This window comes from Sinocyclocheilus rhinocerous, unplaced genomic scaffold (genome assembly GCF_001515625.1).
Source record: "Sinocyclocheilus rhinocerous isolate Xijiao unplaced genomic scaffold, SAMN03320098_v1.1 scaffold1482, whole genome shotgun sequence".
Lineage (NCBI taxonomy): Eukaryota > Metazoa > Chordata > Actinopteri > Cypriniformes > Cyprinidae > Sinocyclocheilus > Sinocyclocheilus rhinocerous.
The window spans coordinates 841,693-862,954 of NW_015624221.1; the positions used below are offsets into that span (position 1 = coordinate 841,693).

Here is a 21,262-nt window from a genome sequence, read left to right on the forward strand (position 1 = left end):
GCCTACTTAAACAGAATATATACACATAAACACAGTTTTTGCAATGATAACTCAAATGTGTTGATCAAACACTTATAATGATGTGACAAACATAGGCCTATGTAGTGGAGGCAGGGTATTTAACAATTTAACAATTTAACAATAAACTTTATTATTCAAAGGGAGTCTGATATCAGTGCACTTAACAGTAAACTTCACTTCACTTATTATAAATAACTTAAATAACACAAATAGGACAAAATATATATAACTTGAATTAAGAAATTAAACAAGGTAACCGTGTAGGGCAAGCAAGCTACTGCCAAACCAACAGGGGCAGGTTTATGCAGGAGGCACAGCTTTTCCAAATGTAAACATCTAAAATTAATGAATAAATAATAATAAAAATTAAAAAAAATTCACAAACTCGGTGTTGTGTATTTTCTGGTAATCAAATGAACATGCAATTGTGAGAGTAAAAGATGGGGACATTGTTGTTTATTTACTTAGAATTGAGTCTCTCCAACCCTCTACATTGAAAGTAAATCACTCACATATGCGACTAAATCTTACTCTGGGCGACTAAATAATGTCTAACATTAGCCATTGGCTAATAAATTCTTAGATTTTACTCGCCAGTGTGTGAGTTGGAGGCGTTCAACACAGATTTTCACTCGATAAATAAACTGACTGAGCGCTTGAGAGTTTCGCTCTCCGTCAAGCGATCTGTACTATTTGGATGCACTCAATGGATCATGTCATGTACTCAATGGATGCACAGTATGTAGCACGCAGCGCACCTGTATTTGACGTACCGTAAACTAGTGTGAAGGCGCACGACTCGCCGTCGCTTTACTGATAGCGCTGTGTTTCTCACACATGCAAAGAGAGAGAACGAGAGTCTTGCATACCACGCTGAATCGACGCGCTACATGTAAACCATATCCTTTGTTGTATTTTCTTGTCAAAATAACAGAGTTCATTTAGAATTATTCAGCTTTTAAGAACAAGCAAAAGATATGCCGGTTTCTCGGCAGTGGACGGAGCCAATGCGCAAACAGCTCTTAGCTCTTATCTATTCTCATCTATTACCGTCCCTGTTTTGATTTCAGCAAATCAGTTCGAGCAAACGCTGACAACGTGATTAATATTCATGAACCCAGCAGATAATAATAATAGTAGTAGTAGTAGTATCTTTTAATAATAATTACTATTACCTATGACCAACAATATCTTAAACACCACCACCAGTCCTAAGTTCAGTTAAAATGACAAATATGCATTCATTCATGGTTACCAAGTTTTAGTTCTAATCACTAGTTCTATCATTAAATAGTGCTTAATTATCATAATATAATGCTTGATTGGCTGAAGTTAAGAGTGCACATTCAGTTATTTAAGAAGCTGTTCCATTTTACAAAGATAAGCTGATTGGGTGGAATCATATGTGTGTGTGTGTGTGTGTGTGTACCTACTTAATATGGTTAAGTAGGTATACACACACACACACACATATGATTCCACCCAATCAGCTTATCTTAATAAGCATTATATCATGATATTATGATAATTAAGCACTATTTAATGATAGATCATTAATCTCAATTTGTGGATTGTCCTCATTTGTAAAACGGTTATAAAAAATAAGTTTTTTTTTACTTTTGAAATTGTAAAAATGCAGAAAGTTTTCTGTGAGGGGTAGGGTTAGGTTTAGGGGTGGGTTTAGGTTAAAAAGTGTATATAAAAACAATAAAAGTATATGTAATGTCCCCATTTAGCTAAGTAAACATGTGTGTGTGTGTGTGTGTGTAAGATAGTATATCAGTCTGGCGAGTAAACAAAAAAAATTACTAGCCAATGGCGATTATATTGCCAAGGTGTGCGTAGAGGGTTGACAAGGTTAATGACACAGAAAAATGTCAAATAAAAATCACTTTGATTTTAAATGACAATAAACCCATTGATGTGTGTGTGTGTGTAAAATAGTATATCAGTCTGGCGAGTAAACAAAAAAATGTACTAGCCAATGGCGATTATATTGCCAAGGTGTGCGTAGAGGGTTGCTCTCCAACTAGGTGACAACGTAGCATTAGACTCAAGCCACCACCGCACTGCCGTCTATTGGACTGCAGAAAGATACAAACTTTTCAATCCGCTACGTTACTGAATGTACTGACAAACTATGCTGACACCGTGTCTGCGCAGCAACAGAACGCGACAAAGCAACCGTTGAAAATCATTTGAACTTCGTGTCAGCACATCATAAATAGAACGAGGCATCAGTTTACTGCATCCAGTGTAGACAACATCACTGATTATAATGGGTTCTATTCTACATCGGATGCGAGCAGCGCAGAATTCTATTGTATTGTGTTGCGCCGCGTGATGTGACCGATATGTGATGTGATGTAATGTGACCTGGCGCGGCCGGTATAAACACCAGCATTGTAATTACACCATTCAGAAGCATTTAATCTGCGTTATATGTTCTGTAAAAAAAAAAATCATATCGGCGGCATATTCGCCGATACCGATATATCGGCAACAGGCTCATATCGGCCAATAATATCAGCTAAACGATATATCGGTCAGGCTCTAATCAGGTTCATGGTTGAAGCAATAAGCACAATATTCAGATATTTACTATTACTAATATTTGTGTGTGCATATTAATTCATCTGCTTATTTTGAACAATCTCTTGCAATCTATTACACATTAAACATTTAAGGCAGATATTTTTTTGTTCTTCTCATGCAACTTATTGCACATTGTTCAGCATTTTAAACGTACATGCTTCTACAACGCATTGATTTTCCCCCAGGGAAGATCGATCTTAAAGGGGTCACATGATGCGATTTCATTTTTTCCTTTCTCTTTAGAGTGTTACAAGCTCTTGGTCCATAAAGAAGATCTGTAAAGTTGCAAAGACTAAAGTCTCAAATCACAAAATAATGTTCTTTTTAGCAGCATCATATGACCCCTTTAACCAAATCAATGGAAAAATGGAAAAAAATATTATGGCATGCACAAGGATAATTAAATGTTAGTAATCTAATTGCATTTTTATAGGCATTTAAACCTGCGGTAGCATAGATCTCTAGTCTCACTAAAAAATGTATTAATCTTCTAAAAATGAATGCACATTCCTCTCATGAATTGAACACCACAGGTTCATCTTCACATCAAAGCAATGCAACATGGATGTTAATGGAATATTTCACCCAAAAATAAGTTAAAATAGTTATTACCTACTCAGGTACTGTTTTTTTTTTTATCAGTCCAACTGGGTTGCTGCAGGAATGTGTTACTAAAAGCCGGAAGCGAGTTTGAATTTTAGCATTTTATTTTAGAATTCTATCATCCTGAAGTCAATGGGTTTTTGGTTAGATGTCTGCTTGGGCGCTTACAAACTATTCTATCTTTCCAAGTTAGACTTTGAATTCCAAGTTCAAACTTTCCAACTAGATTTTAAATGAAAACTGAAAGTGTTGTTGGAAGCGTACTGATGGTGATAATCGTTTATATCTGATTTTAGGTTTTTACTTCTATCAACTGTATTTAGGCGTCAAATTAAAAAAAAGATGAAGATTATCACGATGAACAAAGCACATAAGAATCATAAATTATTGCTATTTATTTTCTGCAATAATCCAAAAGCCATTGGAAAAACACAATTTGCTTTTGCTGAAGGAACCAGGGTGATGAACATCCAGGTCGGCCTACAAAAATCTCTACTGCAGACAGTGTTGGAAACTTGTTTGAAAAGTCACATTTCTGCAATTCTGTTCAATGCCTCTTAAACACAGAAATGCAAAAAAAAACAAAAAAAAAACATGCACACTACTGCAGGCGTAAACTCTTGCAGATAGGAAACACATTAAGACATCAAAGATGTTTGGATGCAAAGACCGGAATAAGATATTTCCCAGAAGTGTTTGGCATTTCTTTCCTGCTAATGCAAGCAGACAGACAGTATGCTGATTAGCCAATAGTAAGCATCTTTCCATAACCCCAAAACAGCCCAGAGATTTATCAAACTCAAATCAAATCACGACCACAACACAAAAAATCCCAAATTTTTGCCCTGACAAGTTTGAAAGAGGACGTTATGGGCGTGACTTGCAGCGTCCCATTAAGGGAACGGTGCTCTATTACGCCGTCTAAAGTAGGTTAAGTGCCCATGCTGTGCTCTTACAAGCGGTCTGATAAACAAGCACCCACAGTTTCTCCTATAGATCTACCTGGTGCAGGTAACTGTAGTCTGTCACTCCCCTGTAAATCCCTGGAATTTCCACAGGCCCTTCTCCTGACAGCCTCCCCCACCCCTCTCTAATCCCACCACACAACTGTCTGTGTGATTTATTCCCACTGGAGGGATGAAAGGAAGCTTAAAATTGTGCTTGGAAGATTTGGGCACTGATAGTTAGGAACAGATGAGAGACCGCAGTGAGTTGTGATTTACATCAACCAGTCAAATAAATCTAAATTTCTTGCAGTCTAAATTTTCCTTCATCTCAGCTTATAAAATTCTACAAACATTGTCATGTTATCTGAAGTCATGCTGCCTGCGATGTTCATTCAAACCATTTTGGTTGAAAAGTAATGGATGCAACAGGCATCAGCTTCACCTACTGGCAAAAACTGGAAGGTATTTTAAGGCTACTGCAATAAAATAATGAGCAAATTATGTACATTAGGTCTGCAAATGCCGGTTTGTGTGCAAATTTTATCAAAAAATTTTAAATTATGGGAAAATTGTTTCCCATAATTCTGTGTGGCAAGAGCCTGTCACCCAGTAAATCTGTATTTTCTAGCAAGCATGATCACTATTATTTGTTAACAGTACAAAAAAATGTTCACACAATCTCCTGGCAATTTGTAACAATTTTACATTTTGGTGAACTAGTAGCTAATTTGTATGAATTCACAATAGATTTCACACAGTAACACAAACAAACAAACACATGGTGTCCTGATTATCCCACTGAAAAACAAAATCACTACCTTTTTAAAAAGTTGTTTTCCCATGAGACAAGTGCAAAAAAAAAAAAATCTTGAAAATAAAAATTAAAAAAACCTTGTGCAACCCTCATTGATAATGAAACCTTAATTGTGACCAATATCAGTTTGCTTCACCATGACGTAACCCTATATATGCTAAACTTAAAGAAAATCCAGCTTTTCCCACTGCAAAATGCACTCACCATATAGAGACAATCGTTTTGACATGACTTGCAGGCAGAATGATACTATCAGGTTCATGGTTGAAGCAATAAGCACAATATTCTGATATTTACTACTACTAATATTTGTGTGTGTGCATATTTATTCATCTGCTTATTTTGCACAATCTCTTGCAATCTATTACACATTAAACATTTAAGGCAGATATTTTTTGTTCTTCTCATGCAACTTATTGCACATTATTCAGCATAAACGTACATGCTTCTACAACGCATTGATTTTCCCCCAGGGAAGATCGATCTTATCTTATCCAAATGCACAAGGCATGCACAAGGATAATTAAATGTTCGTAATCTAATTGCATTTTTATAGGCTGCGGTAGCATAGATCTCTAGTCTCACTAAAAAAAATTAATGAATCTTCTAAAAATGAATGCACACTCCTCTCATGAATTGAACACCACAGGTTCATCTTCATATCAAAGTAATGCAACATGGATGTTAATGGAATATTTCACCCAAAAATAAGTTAAAATTGTTATTATCTACTCACCCTTGTGTCAGCAAGTAAGTAAACACCATAAAAGCAGTATAAAAAAGCCATGTAAAGATATGTCTGTGTTTCCACAGAAAAAGCAACAATTGCATAAAGTCTAGAACAGAATATTTTGCAAAGAGATGATTGTATGTTTCTAATATGATAGAGCAGTTTACAGATTTTATAAAGCTGAATTATCTTTGCATAGATGTTCAAGATATGAATGATGTCAAGAATTTACTGAACAAGAATAATTGTTCCTGAATGATCAGTCTACATTCATACTCAATAATTTGGCCTGCTAAATGTTCCATAAATTTGGTAATGTAGTCTGCTACAAACAAACCATGTTAATAAAAATATATTTTTAAGAGTCATAATTGAATCTTTGATGTTTTTGATTTTTTTAGGGATTTGTGGAAAACAGAACCTCAAGCCATATTATTATAGTGGAAATGATCAGATTTACGCATATAAACTGTAAAAATGTATTTTCAAAGTTGTAAATAAAACAGAGATTATTGGAGTATGTTTTACAAGAAAATATCATTTCAAATTTTACATGTAATTGAATGTGTTACTTGCCATCAGTGTTGGTGGTAATGCATTACAAGTAACGCGAGTTACGTAATCAGATTACTTTTTTCAAGTAACCAGTAAAGTAACGCATTACTTTTTAATTTAGATTAATTTAGATTACTTTTTAATAAGAAAATATCTGAGTTATTTTTTTCAAATAAGTAACGCCTGTTACTTTGTTTTCCCATTTATTGACTGACAGCCCTCCTGTCCCATGCTAAAGGAAATCGGGAGTAAGTGCAGAGGCGTTGTGTGCGCTGTGTAAACATGATGGTTACTATAGTTCTACACTAAATGTGAACATGCATTTACTCAAAACCGAACTTTTTATATTAAAAACAAACAAGCAAGCAAGCCCAGCTCAGATTTAAACAGTGACGCAAAAGCAATGCATTAGTAATGTAACGCATTACTTTCTTTAAAAAATAACTAAGTAAAATAATTAGTTACTTTTTTAGGGAGTAATGCAATATTGTAATGCATTACTTTTAAAAGTAGCGTTCCCGTCTGTGCCGATAGTCTCATGGGCAGCGCGCTGACATATAGATCCATTGTGCTTTGGGCGACCGGACTTCAAATCCCGACTCGTGGTCTATTCCCAATCCTGCCACCCCCCTCTCTCCCACCTTGTTTCCTGTCATTATATATACTGTCCTATCCTAATAAAAAGCCAAAAATGTAAAAAAATAAATCTTTAAAAAATAATAATATAAAAAGTAACTTTCTCCAACACTGCTTGCCATTTCTTTGTAATTATTTGTAAAAATTTACTAGCAATTTCTAAGTGAAAATTGTTCCATCATCAATTGTTTTTCAGTGAGGTAAAGTAAATAATTTGGGTTGAGCTGCAGTAAAATTAGTTTGACCTGTTAAAATTGCCTTGATTTAAAGTGGAAAATAAATGGGGGGTTGTGGATTACCAATTTAAGTAAATGTATTAAGTTGATCCAACTGTTCACATTTTACAGTGCAGGTTTGGAATGACATGAGTAAATAATGACGATTTCATTTTTGGAATAAAAAATGATTATCTATTTATTAAACATTTGTGTCATAATATTGTGGTTGCCACCATATCATAAAAAGCAATAAGCCAGCTTTACAAAAACATACAAATATAAGGGTGGGCCAGATTTGTGGAACCCCATGTGAGACGGTTACCAAAATGAAAGATGACTATCAGGATACAGGCGCAACATTCCTCCACTAACACTGGTGCCCTGGCTGAGAGCAAAGCAACAATGTGGGACTTGTTGCTCCAGCCCTTCTGCCCCAAGTAACGCCCTGACTGACCTTCCAAATCTGACCCCACCACCCAGAGCAGACCACCCCATCAGAAGAGTCCCATGTAAGACGTCTTTGAGCAGTGCACACAGTGAACTTTTACCTGAAATATAGCATGCAATTCAACAGGGCTTACTGTGTTTGCATGTACAAGAATATTCCATTATTAATCAGAATTTGGCCTCTTTTGATTATGTAAACACATGAACCAATAGCTTTCGAGCATGCAAACATACTTTGCATGTAAATATGGTCAGTATGTGTCAACAAGTAGCCAGCATACATGATAGTCACCATTGTCAGAAATTAATTTATTAAAGACAAATATTTATATTTATTCATAAAAAATGTATAATGTAATTAATTAAGTCAAATAATTTATCTAAGTTAAGTAATTAAATTCTAAACATTTGGGCGCTATATTATTAAATTATTATTTAAAAAAAAAAATTTGGCCCTCACTTTTAAAATATCTGGGGTATTTTTATCACTTTTGTTGGCTTATTCCCCCAAGTTCTGATTAATGTCTGACCCTGAAAACGTCAATATTTTTAAAAAATCATCCCAGACAATGTCCAAAGATGTAAAACATCTCTAAAATATCAAATCAATTTGATTTGTTTGGTCACTAAAAAAAATTGGTGTGTCCAAACTACTAACAAAAAATAAATAAATAAATAAATAATAATAATAAAAAGAATTTGGTCAGTTTTGATTATGTAAGCATCACATGAACCAACAGCTTTTAAGCACATTAAACATACTTTTCAGAATAATATGAACCATGAATATGATGCACATATGAATGCATTCAGTATGTGAAATAATAAAATAAAATAATAAATAATCAAATTTAACAAAAGACCTAATCTATAAATAGGCAAGAACGCACACATTTCCAATCTGGATTCCATCCGTAATTAAACTGTGCAATGATGCAACTCATTCATTGATCCAAATGTGAACAGAACAGTATTGTCTACGCTTAGTCTTGGCTTTGCCCTGATTTCTCACTGTCTGGTCGTGTAGGAGACTGTGTTTATTTACCCTGTGAGGTCTGCACAGAAGATTCTGGGTTTGTTTTTCATACATAACTGTATAGGCGGGGTTGTTGATACAATCTAACATCTGTCAACACATTAAACACACTACCAACCAAAAGTTTAGACACACGACTGTCTTTTGACCTTTAAAGGTGTATGCTTAAATGCTTTAAATGAGTTTTGTACATAAATAGCCTATAAATTGCGCCTTTCCAAAATGTAAGATGGATAAGTTGGATCAGATATTGAATAAAAAGCAGTCAACAAGTAGCCAGCATACATGGTGGTCACCAGTGTCAGAAATGTATTTATTAAGGACCAGTTTTTATATTGAAAGTGTATAATGTCATCAATTTAAATCAATAAAGAAATTAAATCAAGTTAATTAAACGTTATATAATATTGGGGTATATTCATAAAACAAATAAGCATTTTTTTCTCACTTTTAGTGGCATTTCCCCAAAATATCTGCTTAATGTCAGACCTCTAAATACCTCTAAAATATCAGACCTTTTTGATTTGTTTGGTCACTCCATAAAAAGTAGGTGTGTCAACTTTTGACTGGTTTTGACTGGTTGATTTATTTACCGACAAAAATAAATAAATAAAATAAAAAGTAAAAATATATAACATCTGCACCAATTATTCATCTTTCTGAGGGAGAAAAAAGTTAAACCAACGTCAAAATACTGTTACAGCTTCACTGTCAAGTTCACAGCAACTTCAAGAACCTTCGACGGACTAGACATTCCTGCATCAACCCAAGTGCGCCCTTACCTTAGATAAGAGCCTCTTTTCTTCTTTCTTTTTCTCCACATGCTGATCCAAAGGCATCTGCAGAAAATCGTCTTCACAGCAGATGAAGCTCACGGTGCATCCCATCCAGACAGGTTCAGGTGAGCGTCCTTACGACCCATTCAACGCGAGCGTTCTCGTGATTATTCCTCCTGAAGGTCAGCGCGGCAGGTATGAGCTCTGATCAAACACTCGCGCATAAGAGATCCAACAGGCGTTATTCCATCAGCGTCGGCGTCTTCGCGCGCGATGTTCGCTTTGACCACAAAACTCCCATTCAGAATGACGCACCGAGGCAGTAGGAAGGACTGGAGAGTGAGGGGAGGGAAAGTTTGTAAACTGGGATGTGTAACTCCACTGTCGCTCTCTCATGCCGCGCGCTATGAGCGCACACTCCCGGAGCCTCAGGAAACGCAACTGGCGTTCAATGTAAACACAGGCCGCTACTCTTGTAATGTGCGGAGCGTTTCATTGCGCAAACAACTGCGCAGGTACAAGAGGGGTTTTCAAGTCATGTGGGTTTTACACTATCTGTATATATACCTATGTAACTATAGATTCAAGTGACTTTAAGCATTGGTAACATTTTAAACTACAGACATAGCTTACGCATTTACGCAAATAAAAAAAGTTTAATAATAACAATAAGAAGGAAAAGGCAAAAAAAACCTACAAAGATTTGTTTTATTTAAATATTCATTTAAAAGTAAAATTAAACGTTAATTTCCATCTATCTATATATCTATCTATCTAGGCTTTATCAAGGCCACATGACAGCTTGTTTTTATAGACTTTCCTTTTCTAGTTGTCAATAGAGTTGTAAGCGGTGAGATCAAAGCAATATAATCAACACACGTTGATCATCAACACATCAGTACACGTAGTTACTGATCCCTCCATTGTTTTCATGTACTACCCTAAAATTAAAGGTTCAGAGGCTAGAATATCTTGGCTGGGAATTTTCAGTGTGCATTCCAACTTAATGTGCCATTTGTGATGGGGTTATGCATGTCCTTCACACCCTGAGATGCCAGCCAGAATACCTCGAACAAATGGTCGACAGCTATTTATAAAAGATAGGATTTCTGGTTTAATTTTCTGTTAGGAATGACATAAAAATGTCAGTTCAAGGCACTACAGTAAGCGTACAATACACTCTAAAAAATGCTGGGTTAAATATAACCCAACGCTGGGTTAAAAAGGGACAAACCCAGCTATTGGGTTGTTTTGACCCAGCGGTTGGGTTGTTTTGACCCAGCGGTTGGGTCAAAACAACCCAACAGCTGGGTTTGTCCCTTTTTAACCCAGCGCTGGGTTATATTTAACCCAGCATTTTTTAGAGTGTAATGATTTATAGTCAGAGCTGTCAGGTTTGATTTGGCGAAAAAAATTCAGGATTTCATTGACTTTTGCATAATTATACATAAATAAAATAAAATAATGGGTCTCATTCACTAATTGGGTGGTTTTATACAGACCCAAATTACAGAGCTGTACCTAGTCAACACATACACTGTATATGATGGAATATATTTAAGATGAAATATCTATGTATAAAATTTAATCTCAACACAATTCTAACTAATTTTTGCGTATGTGTAGTTTCAGTTGTTCCTACATTTTTTGATAAATGTAGAATACATTTTAGTGTGAAAGATACTGGTGACTCGATTTGTTCGTGAAAACATTCGGACGCAGTTTTCACAAGCAAATTTGTGCGTACAGTACACACGATTAGTAAATGAGACTCTCTGTTCCTCCGCAAGTAACCTGCAATGTTATGTTGCAACCAGAGATGTCGATAGAGAGCTCAGAATTCTGCACCCTGAAGTCAACATAAAATTGTGTTCACAATCTATTTTAATAATGTAATCTGAACTACTAAAGAAAAAAATGAGTATTACATTAGTGACAACAGCTGAAAAAGAAAGTTATTTCACTTTTTTTTTTCTTCTTTTTGTTATAATGTGCGCAGATGTATCATTCACAGTAAGACAGCAATGTGCATTCAGAAAGTAAATAAAGAGTTTTGATTTACCATTAAGTGTAAGCAGTGTCTGAGTTTAATTAGAGTCTGTTTAGTATTTGAGAAGACATGAATATATTGAGCAAATGTGAATATTACATCATAACCAATATTTGGCTAGAACGTTCAAAGCACGCAATGGATTTAGAATGGAGAGCGCAGCCTTGTCCGATTTAATGAAAGACTTTTCTGTTGTTTATAGGAGAGCAGACAGCTGGGTCTCTGCTTAAGTGGTCAAAAAGAGATAAACAGTGTCATGATTAAAAATGTGTGCTCCTGGTTCGCCTTTACCAGCAGAAAAAGCACTTTTTTAATTGCACTTAATGGACGATTTAAATCCCTGAATCAATACATCACTGATTCAGCAAGCAAAGTGGACCATGTAAAAGCTTTTGGCCATAAAATGGATGTGAGTGGACACTCGATTTATTCCTAGCAGCTTTAGTGATTGAGTTTGTGCTGTTGTATAAGACTTCACTTGCTCCGGCTGAATGGTTGAATTGCATGGACTGATAAGGAATAGTTTAAATAATGACTTCCTTCCTCAAGAATTTGCATGTATTCTGTCCAGCAGCTCATTTGTTTTGTTTTGTTTTTTTAATCTGAAATGGGTGTTTTCTTTTTAAACTGTGGGAACAAAATGGTTATATTGTGTCAGAGCTGTTGAAATTATTTCTTTTAACTCTTGATTTTGAAGGCATGAAATAATACAAAACAGGTTCTTGTTCGTTGAGTTAAACATATTAAAGATTCCGTTAGTGAGTGAGTCATTAGACTGATTCACACTGTAAACACTTTGAGATCAATTCCTGTGTTTCGTTAAAACGATTCATCAAAAAGAATCATAAGAGCAAATTGTTTTGTGAATTGGACTGCACTGTTTGCTCTGTATGTTATTGAACTGAACATCATAAGAATTATTTGATAAACCATACTTTATCATTACTAATTATGAAAGAATTTTATTTATTTTCCTCTTGGTTTAACCCTTGTGCTGTGCTGAATACATCCTTTACATAATCTGGTGCTTCCTGTCAAATATGACCAGCAAAATTGCTTGTAAATCTTTCATTATGCAATATTATCAACAAATCTTGGATTCAGTCTTTTTGGTCTTGTTGATCTGAGATTATGCACCTCAGTTTTTGAGTGAACACTGCCAAGATTATCCACAAATAATGCTTTTTTTCACTCAAAAACTTAGGTGCGTAAGCTCAGATCAATGAGGCCTATGACCAATTAGTTCGGCTATAGGTTTGTTTGTTTGGTCTCCTTCTTTTCATTCTTGATTCCTAAACCTATATTAATGGTTTTGATAAATGAGACACGATCAAAGCTGTCTTTAATCTTAATTTTGACGGCATGAAATAACACAAAACTCATTCTTGTTTCATTTTGAGTTCAACATATTAAAGATTCAGTTAGTGAGTGAGTCAATACACAGATTCACACTGTAAACACTGAGTTTGAGACTGATTCCAATGGTTCATTGAAATGATACATCAAAAAGATCACAAAAAGATTACGCTTTATTTTAAAGGCATGAAATAACAGAGAACTGGTTCTAGGCTCATTTTAAGGATTCAGTTTAAGTGAGTCATTAGACTGATTCACAATGCAAACACTTTGAGTTTGAGATTGACTCCAGGGTTTCATTAAAATGATTCGTCAAACAGAATCTGTTCAAAAGAATCATTTGTTTGTGAATCAGACTACACTGTTTGCTCTGCATGTTAATGAAAATCAACATCATTTTGTGAATAAAATGTGTTATGTGACATTTCTCAATATTGCTGTAGAAATCATAAGTGTAGCCATGACTGAAATTGAAAGCCTTTTAGTTATGGGCAAGTGTGTAATATATCTGTGAGCACATGATGGGTTTTAATGTCTGTGTAGATTGAAATAGAAGTGCTAGTATATAACCGTTTGGAGAGGGTGTTATCTTTGGAGCAAAGCCCAAACTTTATGAGTCTGTTTAGTGCTATGTCCTCTCAAGACTAAAGTTTACCCATCCATCTGAAGCAAACCAGCCACACAAAAACATCACAAACAAGTCTTACACATGTAATATGTCGTGCTTCGAGATTAATTTTCACCTGTTAAAGTAAGCAAAAATCACAATTAGGGTTTTGTGGCTGTCTTTTAGCTTTGAGGCAGCTCGGGCTGAACACTAGGGCTTTGTTTTTCAGCTGTAGGCATTTTTAAGGAAATGTACCATATTAGCGTAGAGGTGGGATAACACATAATGAAGGATAACTACATTAGAGCCACAATAGCCAAGGTCAAGGATCAAAGCACCTCTTTCAGCCCATTACGGAGTCCAATTTGTCTCTGTCCTTTTTCCATTGACCATTGATTCCATTAGTGTTGAGCTCAGACGGTCAGCTGAGGCTTCTTAACTCAGAGGAATGACATTGCCATAATTGAGAGAAATAAAAACGGACCGACAGAAAATTCCTAGACAATCTTCTGTTTCAGAGTGTTTTTTTATCATTGTCATTGTTGCACCAACCATACTTTATCATTACTAATTATGAAAGAATTTTTTTTAATTTTTTTTTTTCTTGGTTTAACCCTTGTGCTGTGCTGAAAATCCTTTACATAATCTGGTGCTTCCTGTCAAATATGACCAGCAAAATTGCTTGTAAATCTTTCATTATGCAATATTATCAACAAATCTTGGATTCAGTCTTTTTGGTCTTGTTGATCTGAGATTATGCACCTCGGTTTTTGAGTGAACACTGCCAAGATTATCCACAAATAATGTTTTTTCACTCAAAAACTTAGGTGCGTAAGCTCAGATCAATGAGGCCTATGACCAATTAGTTCCAAAAAAGAAATACAAAACCTGTGCTAATTGAAAGAAAACAAGTCAATAAAAAGAATCTTATATGTGACCCTGCTTTACAGATCTTCTTTATGCACCAAGAGCTTGTAACACTCCAAAGAGAAAGGAAAAATTGAAATCGCATCATATGACCCCTTTAACAATTTCTTGAGGGGGAAGTTGTTATACCGTGTGAGCAAAATCAGTAAGTTTTAGTCCAATGTGACAACATTTCCTAGCATTTTCAGGAAAAAAGATAATCCAAGTCAAAGTGACCAGAACACAACTTGAGGGTTAAGCATAAACCTCACTAAATTTTATTTGACTTTTGATCAAAACAAGAAAAAAACTATTTGCCAATGGGGTAAGAAAACTAATCGTTAATTATGGGGTAAACCTTTCCTTTAATCATTTACTGTGGAGTTTGATTTCGAGGATCGGTTCACACATCACCAAGCTTTTCAAACTCAGCACTTCTGCATGGGATCTTAAAGATAAGCCATAAGCCATCCATATTCATATAACCCACTTTCCAATGTGAGAAGTCATGGAAACCAACAGTGCGCAAACAGTAAAGCTATAAAATGATTTGTGTATTGGCTTGATTCTGGATCAGTAGAAGCTCCTGACACCAAGACAAATTCCTTGTGCGTGTGTAAACACACTCGGCAATAAAGCTCTTTCTGATTCTGATATTAATATGATCATCATCATCAGCAATTAAACTAATTTAACTATGTAGATAATATAACACTAAACACAATACATAAAAACTGGTATAAGAAAGTCATCCAGACATTTACTTCATCTTATTTACTATTTAAGTAGAATTTGCTGCAGATGTTTCCACGTGCTTCTCTTATCTTGTCAGTGAATTTCTTTTATCTACTACAGTATTCTTTTATTGACTATTTGACCTCTGCTGTAAATATATATATTTTTTTAAATATTATTTACACTATAAATGTATAAATAAAAATATAAAATGATAGTTTTTATTATTATCAATATTACCTTTATTTGACTGAAAGTCATCCAGACATTTACTTCATCTTATTTACTATTTAAGTAGAATTTGCTGCAGATGTTTCCACGTGCTTCTCTTATCTTGTCAGTGAATTTCTTTTATCTACTACAGTATTCTTTTATTGACTATTTGACCTCTGCTGTAAATATATATATATTTTTTTATATTATTTACACTATAAATGTATAAATAAAAATATAAAATGATAGTTTTTATTATTATCAATATTACCTTTATTTGACTTGTAAAAAACACAATAACTTTGCAGTGTTTTGTCTTATCTTCATAGAATGGGTAACTATAGTAACTACAGTATTTGTTTTTCCCCACTAGACCCCGCCCCCATTTTATGATATGTTCCTGACTGTATCTATACTGTGTTTATAGGCCAGTGCTGTGTGTTTGCGTGTGTGTGTGTGTGTGTGTGTGTGTGTGTGTGTGTGTGTGTGAGAGATAGAAACATACCCGTTTAGGCTGTTTTCAAAGCAATAAAGGTGTGCTGTAGATGAAACTCCACATTCCACAGCTTAAAAAAATAACCTTCTGGTCTGTACCCTAAAAAGACTGCAGTGGAGATAGGCTGCTTTTCAGTGTTATTGTTCTGTGTCGTCTTATAGCTAAGAAACAGTCTGCAGTTGTAACATTATAAGTCCTAACACAATCAATAATTAGTTGGAGGTGTACCACATAAAATGTACAGTACCGTGTGTTTCATGCTTTCACTCTTTTGCACCTTCCAGAACCTTTTATGTTCAAGATAAAAGGCGTCTTGGGTGGCAAAGTAGACTATTGCACACTGATGGAAGAATATAGAAAGGTGATATACAATGTACCACTGAAGGATTAGTCATACGAGATATTAATTTGCAATAGTAATTATTCTATTATATTCTAAAAGAACGGGTTATGTAACGTTCTCATATTTCAGAGGGCCCTGGAATCATTATCTGACCACAATACCTATGAGCTTTGCCCTTTGCCTGGTTATTGTTGGCTCTTTGGAGCCAGTATGTTGGTCCTGCAGGCAATATTCCGTTTATTTTGCACCACGCGAGAAAATGAAGCTCGGAAAATCCTTTCATTTCTACTCCTGACATGTTTTGGGAAGGTTAGGCTGGCAGGATTTAAGTTGTTGTCATTGATCTTTGTGTACATTCTTTTCCGAGAGATGGTAATACCACAACAGTGGAGAATAACAGGCCTCGTCATGTTTTGTTTTGTGTTGGGGTCTTGAGCAGACAGAGCTTGCATTTTTTTCCATCCCACTCTCCTCATTTTCTTTTCTCTGGAATCCTACATCACATTGAAATGGGGCTGTTATGCATTTGGGCATCTGTCTGGATGGACCTGGGCTTCTTTCCTCTCAAAGTGTTCCAGCACATTGACATAATGTCCCATCATGCCCTGCTCCAATACTCTTCACTCTTCCCCTTCATTTGGAATCGGGATAATCCGATAATGTGCCCTGGGAGAACAATAGGGCTTGAAAGCAGTCTATCCCTTGGGCAGACCGGCTACAAGCACTGTACCTCTATGCCAAACTTAGGTAGCATTAAGATGATGTTGGTGTGACATTTTATGTTACGTCACTCTTATGGCATCCTGTCGGAGATGTTTTTTTGAACAATAAAATCTTGGTTTGTTGCTGACTTTTTAACCATGTCTTCAGATTAATGTGCTTGTAATAATAAAACAATACTGCACGACAGCCTAATATTGTAACAAGACTTATATATTATAGATGGTATCACATATGTTGAGTAATAAAGTATTCCTCTGCAAGTTTAAAAGAATAGTTCACCTAAAAATAAAAAAATCCATAATTTCTCCAGTGAAAAAAATCATCTCATCTGAATCAGGAGAGAAATATGCACAGATCAAGCACCATTTACAAGTGAAAACAGTTCTAAACAAATATGTGGGTGGATTTTGATGTGAGAGGACAACAACGGATCGACTTTTCCACTGGAGGAAGCGACATTATGGATAATGGACTGGTATTTTGGCTAGAAGCGACGAACAAACTCTCAGCTTTTCACTTCACAAGACAATAATTGATGGACTGCTTGAGTGAGCTGTCATCAGTCCGCCAGTGTTTCACCGCTGGAGCAGTTGTAGACAAGAATGAGTCCTAAGCGATTGAGGTCTTCTGTTGGATGTAATAATGAACATAGCAGTCGTCGTTTACTCCCGACATCTGAGCCGTTGAAGATGCAGTGGATTATGTTTGTTTTTGAATGGAATGCGCCCCCGATCTACATAAATGCATCTATGTTCGTGCGAATCATTCGTGATCCGGCTTCACCTACAGAAGTGTGTGTAAGGTTTTTTTAACCAATCTTTGCAAATCGCCTTTCCTAATAATGTGCTAATTAGCAAGTTTCACGGCTAGAAGCGACGAACAAACTCTCAGCTTTTCACTTCACAAGACAATAATTGATGGACTGGAGTCGTGTGTATTATTGTGATGTTTTTATCAGCTCTTTGGACTCTCATTCTGACAGCACCCATTCACTCCAGAGGATCCATTAGAGAGCAAGTGAGGTAATGCTACATTTCTCCAAATCTGTTCCAACGAAGAAACAAACTAATCTACATCTTGGATGCCCTGGGGTTAAGTATGTTTTCAGCAAATTTTAATTTTTGGGTGAACTATTCCTTTAAAGGGGTCATATAATGCTACATGCACTTTTACAAGTTGTTTGAACTGAAATGTGTGTTGGAATGCACCCCCGATCTACATAAATGCATCTATGTTCGTGCGAATCATTCGTGATCCGGCTTCACCTACAGAAGTGTGTGTAAGGTTTTTTTAACCAATCTTTGCAAATCGCCTTTCCTAATAATGTGCTAATTAGCAAGTTTCATGATGAATGAATATTATATTTTTTTAAACACATAATCCCCAGACTTGTATCCAGTCTCCATCATCTTACACTTTGCCGCTTTGTTCTTTGCTGTAATCTGAGAGGGAACAGGGAAAATGGGAAATGGTTCTGAGATACCCAGCCGATGCCCATCGTCAGAACTGCTGGGGGCCAACGGACCACAAAAAGGCCTCTGTGGAAGAGAGATCCGGGGTCGGGCCAGTGCTGCTTTCATGTCTGGGTTTCCTCGGTCACTTAAATCCGCAGGTGCTGAGAGGGGACGTCTGTGACTGCCCAACATTCCCAGGGAGCCATTTGATACAGACGGGAATCAGAACATCCTGTAACTGATGACTGAATTACACTCAACTCATTCCACAGCTCGGCAGTCGCATATATTTTATCCCCACTGGTTTCATGTAATATCAGTGACCTCTGTTCTGGCCATATGTATTAAGAAAATGAATTATTAAAAAAGAACAAGTTTCCCATTATACAAACTACAAATGTACTTAACCCTATAAAACCTGCTGTATCATATTTGATATGCACATTTCTAAGGCCTCTAAGTTATCGACATGATGAAAACTGCTGTTGTTCACAATCTACTACAAGATCTACTAGTTTATACTTTTTTAGCAAGTAAAAGGCCTTTTAGTATAATTAAACATCCTGCTTCAGCTCGTGGTTCACGTGTCTTTTTGCTGTGAAATCTTTACTGATGTTTATAACGTAAATGTAAGAACATCTTTAATATTGTTATTAATATTTCAAGATTAACATTTACTGGATTAAAGCAGCTTAGGTTTACTTAGCAATACATAATTTTTGGGGAAAATCATGTTTAAATGTGATATCAAATACTGTAATCAGGCGTTTGATGAACGTTTATTTGTTCATCGCTAAATCATCATTATATTGCATTGCATTATACAGTATGTTTTGACCTCCTCAATAAAAATTACAGAGCTCTGATCATAAAACCAAGCATTTAAATATCATCTTACTAAGACATATTATTGGGAGATAACAACTGATATTTATATAATTTTATGCAAGTAGTCTGTTATACTGTTATAAAGATCTCATTGATTTACATTACAAGCATTAAAATTACATTACAATCAGAATTTCTTCTCACTTTTTGGCCATATAAATATCAACATCTGCACCAAAATGTATATTTTAGCTCAGTTTGGGCCTTTGTGTTTTTTTTTCTTCCCTGAGTGTATATTAACTATATCGTAGTACATGAGCCATAAAAGCCTGATTTATCAAATATGATAGTGAACATAAAACACATATGCAAACTTCTTTAAAGGATTTTAAAAAAATATTTGCCCAAAGCTTCAATAAACTACTCCAACTGCTCAAATAATAAATAAATACAATCAAAAAAACAAACAGATTTTTCTGATTATTATTTAATATGTTAGGCTTTATAGGGTTAAAACGAGAGAACCAATTTATTTTTAATCAGTTAAAGCAGTTTCCAAACCACAACTTCATACAATATGATCACAGACAGACAGACAGACAGACAGACAGATAGACAGATAGATAGGAAAACAGACTGAGAGAAGTCAAGTCAAACTAAGCAAGACATGCTACAATAACGCATTTACAGAGCACTGCTGAGTTTATGGACAAACACACTGCACAATCTCAGTTTAATTTGTCTCAAAGACTAACAATAGATGTCTGGAGGAGGAAATACTTCATATCTTGGGGAAAATCCCAGATTGTTTCCTCATCAGTCAATGTTCTTATATAAGAAACATATGAATAGACAAAGAGAGAGAGAGTGATTTAGTGGGAAAAGCTTCATCAGGATCATATATATACTTACTATTTTGTTCTGTTGCTGTACGTCTAGCTGTTTTAATGCCACTTTTAGGCAGTATCTGAGAAAAACAGATTCAGGAATCGGCCAGTCAAAGGTCAAGCTCAAGTTACGAGTGGACATTAAGACACAATTGTGTTTGGTGTTAAGAAAGCTGACATTTTAAAATCCAGGGGCTTTGCAGCAATAACCATCATCCCTTTAATCCCAACACAAAAGCCATGGGCGGCAATGATGTGAGGAATTTGATTCAAAGCCGACATTTGGCAGCCCTTTCAAAGGGGTCGGTTATAGCGAGGGCCTCATGCTCTATGGATATACAAACGGCCTTTCAATAGGACAGAGGGAATGTGCTTAAGCCACAATCCAATTCAGACTGAGACAATGTTGTTTCTGCCACCTCTTCTTTTAATTAATGCTGGATAAAATCAAAAGTTTGATGTGTAAGCTGTCGTTCAGGCTTCACTTTTCAGAATATTGTATATTGTTTTGCTTTCACAAAACTAAGCTTTACAGGGAGAGTTGTAATAACTACAAGAATGCAATACAAATTCTCAGGATTGCACATGCATTCATTAATATCACAAAATACAGTCTTGAATATTTCTTAAACTTAATAAATGAACCCAGCTAGCTTATATGAGAAGCTCTCATTATTTATATTTTATATATTTATATCATATATTTATTATATTGTGTTACCATGTTGAATCACCGGTAAGTGTCTTCTGAAAACCACTTAAAATTTAAATACGGTCAAAGGCTGCCCTCTATTGGTCAAAGAGTAAAAACATGCAACCAATATAGTAATGCTTATAGAAGGGTAGTTTACAAATGGACATTCATAAACTACCATTTTTTGTAAACTAAGAGACATTATTTATTTATTTGTTTATTTGTTATTTATTCATTCAAATTGAGGATTTTAGGTTAAAATGCATATATTTTAGTTTATGTTTTAGATGCTGTAACTTCATCACTTCAATGGTCCTGAAGAGATAAATCACTTTAAATTTTTTTTTTTTTTTAAATACAATACGAATATTCTAAATGAGCTCTAAATTAAAGGGGTCATATGATGATGCTAAAAATAACATTATTTGGTGTATTTGGTGTAATGCAATGTGTTTTTGCGGTTTAAGGTTTAAAAAAAAAAAACATTATTTTCCACATACTGTACATTATTGTTTCTCCTCTATGCCCCGCCTTTCTGAAACGCGTCGATTTTTACAAAGCTCATCGGTCTGAAAAGCGAGGTGTGCTGTGA

At 35.3% G+C, this 21,262-nt stretch overlaps 1 protein-coding gene across 1 annotated transcript in view; it reads left to right on the forward strand.

The window, feature by feature from the left end:
- Nucleotides 1-18,275: 18,275 nt before the first annotated feature.
- gpbar1 (G protein-coupled bile acid receptor 1) overlaps nt 18,276-21,262 on the forward strand; it is an 11,457-nt gene continuing 8,470 nt past the window's right edge. Inside the window, exon 1 of the mRNA XM_016551892.1 lies at nt 18,276-18,419. Coding sequence (XP_016407378.1) covers nt 18,276-18,419 — 144 coding nt within the window. The remainder of the gene's footprint in view (nt 18,420-21,262) is intronic.